Genomic DNA, 5481 nt, shown 5'->3' with positions numbered 1-5481 from the left:
AATACTTGTATTAAAATTTACGTGAGCTGGACCTATTTGAAAGTACCCCCAAAAAAAGCGAATTTTTATATAAAGATAGTTGGTGTTTAAAAATATTTTTTTTCTTAAAAATTACCACAAAGCTAAAGTTAAGCTAAAAATTTTTAAAAATTGTGTCAACGTAATCAAAATAATGAGATTCTTGGGGTGTGTTTTCAGATGGGTCTAGCCACGAACATAGATTTTAATATTTTCCAAAATATTTTGGCGGAAGTCTTAAATTATAATTATCTTTATAATTCCGGTGGAAAAGGGTAACCTTTTTTTTTTTTGGTGATTCACCCTAATGTACATGCGTACGTGGTAATTGACAAATCCATTATAAGCCGCACATTATATGCCATTAAAAATACAAATTTTGTTAAATGTTAAACTTAGCCTCCCGTTTAATTTTAAGATGTGACTAATTTTTTGCCTGAAAAATCTGATGAAAAAACAAAAATATTGGCCTTTTAATTTATTTGAAAGATACGTAGATTATCTCAGTTCTTTAGTTTGTTTTTAATTGTGATAAAGTTTTAACTATGGTAGGCTAACCCATACAAGATCAAACAAATTTAACTGGAAACTTCAAACCTGTATTTTAATGCTACCGCATTTAGAAATTGATTAAGAAACCACCGTGCACTTTTCTTAATAAATAATTTGCTGTTCAAAGTGTTGTTCGTCTTCTCAGAAATCACTGCTTTAATCTCTCCACTTCCACCTATTCGTGAAAAATTAAATATACCACAAACAAGCAAAAAAAAAAAAACAAAAAACTACATGTACATACATACTCACTTACCTCATAAATTGTGCTGAATAAAATCTACTTATCAATAAACACTCGAGTATTAATGTACAAAATACATCCAATAACATTTTACAAAACACTCTTTAAATCCAATGTAACGTATCTTCTTACTTATCTAAGCCTATCTATACATATTTTTCTATATAAATATTTCTAATAAATTTTTTTGGTAAATATTTTTACACTCAGATCGAGAAACCCGTCACCGAAGGTCTATCGCATCGAACACGCGATCAGTGGGAGATCGACAGAACTTCTCTCAAATTCGTGCGCAAATTGGGCTCTGGACAATTCGGTGAAGTATGGGAGGGCTTGTGGAATAATACCACACCGGTGGCGATTAAAACGCTGAAATCAGGTTGGTCAACAAATGCTAAGAGCATATTAAGTACTTTTACTAATCATATTTTCTTTACATTCTACAGGCACAATGGATCCAAAAGACTTTTTGGCTGAAGCTCAAATTATGAAAAAGCTGCGTCACACAAAACTCATACAGCTCTATGCTGTTTGCACAGTAGAGGAACCGATCTACATCATCACCGAATTGATGAAACACGGTTCACTGTTGGAGTACCTGCAAGGTGCGCTAGTGTTAATTTATGCAATTTTTTATATATATATATATTTTGCGCTTCTCGTCTCTTCATCATTTAATGCCATTTTATATAGAGTCAATTTCTTAGAATAGAAGAATATATGTATTTTCTATGTACAATATTTGTGTGTATGTATATTAAAGTCATTTTATTTATGCATATGTGCTAGCTTGTAGTTTGTCATTGCGTTACATGAAGTTTATAATGTGCAGTTGAAAATAATTTATAGTACTTGCAGGCAAGGGGCGCAGTCTGAAAATGGCGATACTCATCGATATGGCCGCTCAAATTGCTGCTGGCATGGCTTATTTGGAGCAGCAGAATTACATTCATAGAGACTTGGCAGCGCGTAATGTGCTTGTGGGCGACAATAATGTTGTCAAGATTGCCGATTTTGGTTTGGCGAGGTAAGTGTTGTAGAATAGAATATTGTCCCCGTATCTAGTCAGAAGCAATTTTGCAATTGTGTATTGTTCACATAGAATTAGCTGTAATGGTGAAAATTGAGTAAATGCGAATAACAGCGTAAGTGAGCGTTACAATTTCGGATTTTACTAAGCTTACCATTTACTAAATAAAATAGGTTTTAGCTATAAAGTATATTTATTTTTATGAGTCGCTTTATGAATAAGGCCATTTATCATTATATGCTGGATAATATTATTAAAAAAAAAAAAAATTATTTTCATTTAATAAGAAATGTGTCATAATTGTTATTCCTCCCAGACCGATGGTTATTCTCTGACCTCAAAAATTTTCCATTTTCAAAAAGGTAAGCAATTCCCGTGCTAATGGTGGATTGAAATTCTTCCAATCTCTTTCTTCGATGAACTCTATATACTAAATGGGCCTTGTAGACGTTGGCTTGAATTTTGTTTGCTATCCTTCTGCGGCAGTGTGGCGCCTATTTTATCAATAAATATTTAAAAATCTCGGAAGTCTTTGATTTTCCCTATAAGCTTCATAAAAAGCTACATGCAGATATAGTGGTTCTAGTAGAATAAAGTACAAGTTTCAAATGGCCGTTTATTTTTCAGAATTTTTTTTTGTCGAAGATATTCCGGTTTTCTATCGAATAAAATTAAATTGTGTTTATTCGTTATATGGAAGCAAATGGGACAAAAAACAATTCTAAATAGTCAACGGTAATTTTAAGCTATTTAAAACTTGTACTTAATTCTACTAAAATTCAAAAGGGTGCAAAATTTCATACTCTGAATTTTAGGAAATTTAATTATAAAAGATCGAAATTTTTACGAAAGTTAGTTAATTTTTTTTTTAATATTGCACAGAGTTTGAAACTTGAGTTTTTGAGGTTTTGTTAAAGAATGAACTATATTTTTATAAAAAAAAAAAAATGAAAATGAAATGAAAAAATATGTTAAAACTCGTCCAAATGTGATGCGGTTATAATTTGTTCTACCACTGTGCAAGCAATTATGCGGTAGAATTGGCTCGGCTGATCCAGGAACGCGATTGGTATTTGTCATAGGAAAAAAAATCTATACTCATGGGATTTCACAATAGGCGAAATCGCAGCGAACTCTACAATCAGGCTCAAAGTCTCAGACTGGGTTATAGGAAAACCCGATTTAGCTGTTTTTACAGGGTCCCAATAAAAAAATTGTATACTACTGATATAATCCCACAGTGAGTTTCTCAAAATCGTTTGGAACAAATTGAACTTTATTTGACCCATTTAGGACTAATGTATAAGTACATATGTATGGACTTGGTAAGCTAGATTACACGAAAATTTTTCGGTTGAATTTTACTTCTAGAGAGATAGGGTAATAAGGGAGAATTCTGCTGGCATCTGCATTTATTGCCTCATTTATGTCCAGCGAAATTTCGTTTCCAGCCATAATTGGGTCCTGGGTCAATGCTTGGGACACCAATCAACAAACATGCCGGTAGAATGACTACAAACAGAAAGCAACAGTAAAAAATGTCAACCGAATTATGATCACTACATATCAACCAATAATTCTTTTTGTGCAGATTGCAAAAGTCAGAGGTTTTTGACATAACTTTCATAGACTTCAGTGAATTGAAATAATGTAGAATGCATTTCTGTAAATTAACAATTTATATCTTAAGTGTTACCCATTTAATAGATTGCTTTTAAGTTGCGTAAGTTTAAGTTAAGTCTACATTAATTATATCTTAACAAGATCCTAAAAAAATATGCTTTTAATTAAGGTCATAGAAATTTAATTATTTTTCTCCTTTTAGACTTATAAAAGAAGATGAGTATGAGGCACGCGTAGGCGCACGTTTCCCCATCAAGTGGACAGCACCTGAAGCTGCCAACTACAGCAAGTTCTCCATAAAGTCTGATGTGTGGAGTTTCGGCATTTTACTCACCGAGTTAGTGACGTACGGACGCATACCATATCCTGGTAAGCTGATATTTAAATTTTTATTTTATTTTATATGCTTAGAAGGCACAATATCCTTTATAAAAAAAAAGATGAAAGCGCTTGACCGTACAGCTTTTGGGCTGTCAGGTATTTTGTGCTCGTACAAAGTTGAATTATCCAATATCTCAAATACATATGTACATACATATATAATTTACTATGGAACTATTCAAAACATTTATTAACACTCCTGTATCGCTCTCTTGCAGGTATGACTAATGCCGAAGTCTTGACGCAAGTCGAACACGGCTATCGTATGCCGGCACCACCCAATTGTGAACCACGCCTATATGAAATTATGCTCGAGTGCTGGCACAAGGATCCAATGCGACGACCGACCTTTGAGACGCTGCAATGGAAACTCGAAGACTTCTACACATCAGATCAGAGTGATTATAAGGAGGCGCAGGCCTACTGATAAATGCTTTACACTTCCAGCAGCACGTCTCACATTAGCGATAATATGAAAAAGCAACATATACAACTACAACAACAGCATAGCAATTGCCAACGCCACAGGAACAACAACATCCACACAAATAATATACTACATAACAGCATTAGTACTAAGATGAGTCGCAGCAGTAGCAGTATGTTGCCAATTGGTGCAGCAGCAGCAGCAACAACAACAAGTGCAACTGCAAAGATAACAACAAAAGCGACAGCATTGTTAGCCAATAAAGCTGAAGCCGACGGTGCTACTAAGTCGTTGCAGCTATCAACAACAGCAACAAGTGCCGCCACAGCAGCAGTATCGGCAGTAACGCCAATTAAGCCGATACCAAAGCTGCGGCATGCAACGACAAGCAAAAGTAACAATCGACACAGCAGCAAAGTAACAAAGCATAGCAATTTAAAGCATCTTCCCAAATCGGACAATTAAGACTAAATTTTTTCATGACACTCATTTAATTATGACTAGAACGAAAAAATTGAAAGATAAAGCTAATAGTTAAAAATTGACTGAAGCAAACTGATTAGAGATCAAATTAATGCAAGCTAAAATGGAAATTCGTCAAGAAGTTTTACGCCTAAATTTGTTTTATCGTGTATAAGAAATTTACATAATTCGCAAAGAATGGGCTAGAATATTGGTAATACATATTTGTTTTCGGTAGTAACGCATATAAAAAGTAGTAAGCATTAGATATATTTAGCAAAGAATATTTTTTTTGTGCGATTTTTCTCCATCACTTTATTAAATACTTTGTCACGTGTTTTTTTTTGTATTTTTAACATATTATTTTTTACAAAACAACAAATAGTAATCAAAATATTTAATATATTATTTATATAGTTATTTAAAGATGAAATGCATATACAAATTAATAGGTAAAAATCAAATGCAATGTAACGTACATACACACACACACACACACACACACACACATTTACGGGCCTAGACATTATAAAAGTCACAGTTTATTATATCAACATAGATATATATTTCATCAACATATACATACGCATGCATACAAAACGCATTTGTAAATGCATACAATATTTTTAAAAATTTAAGCAAATTTATTTACAATGCTTTATTTTGTATTGCGAATTATCTACCACTACTTTAATGAACAATATGTTATGCGATTCACCACACCATGCTTAGGCGCGTGCTTAT

At 33.1% G+C, this 5481-nt stretch overlaps 1 protein-coding gene across 4 annotated transcripts in view; it reads left to right on the top strand.

Annotated features, from left to right (window-relative positions):
- The window catches only part of LOC118742690, a 208132-nt gene extending 203469 nt beyond the window's left edge, over positions 1-4663 (top strand). For 3 of the 4 annotated variants that reach the window (XM_036474948.1, XM_036474947.1, XM_036474950.1), the window contains exons 7-11: positions 1025-1193; positions 1261-1419; positions 1664-1841; positions 3670-3836; positions 4067-4663. In XM_036474948.1, the coding sequence (XP_036330841.1) occupies positions 1025-1193; positions 1261-1419; positions 1664-1841; positions 3670-3836; positions 4067-4275 (882 nt within the window). In that variant the 3' untranslated portion in view covers positions 4276-4663. The remainder of the gene's footprint in view (positions 1-1024; positions 1194-1260; positions 1420-1663; positions 1842-3669; positions 3837-4066) is intronic. The other variant, XM_036474951.1, reaches the window with a different exon arrangement.
- The last annotated feature ends 818 nt before the right edge of the window (positions 4664-5481 follow it).

The sequence above is a fragment of the Rhagoletis pomonella genome, unplaced genomic scaffold, assembly GCF_013731165.1.
Source record: "Rhagoletis pomonella isolate Grant_MI unplaced genomic scaffold, Rhpom_1.0 Rhpom_scaffold_00007, whole genome shotgun sequence".
Taxonomy (NCBI): domain Eukaryota; kingdom Metazoa; phylum Arthropoda; class Insecta; order Diptera; family Tephritidae; genus Rhagoletis; species Rhagoletis pomonella.
The sequence above is the reverse complement of the archived record's forward strand: the minus strand, read 5'-3'. Positions and strand labels throughout refer to the sequence as shown.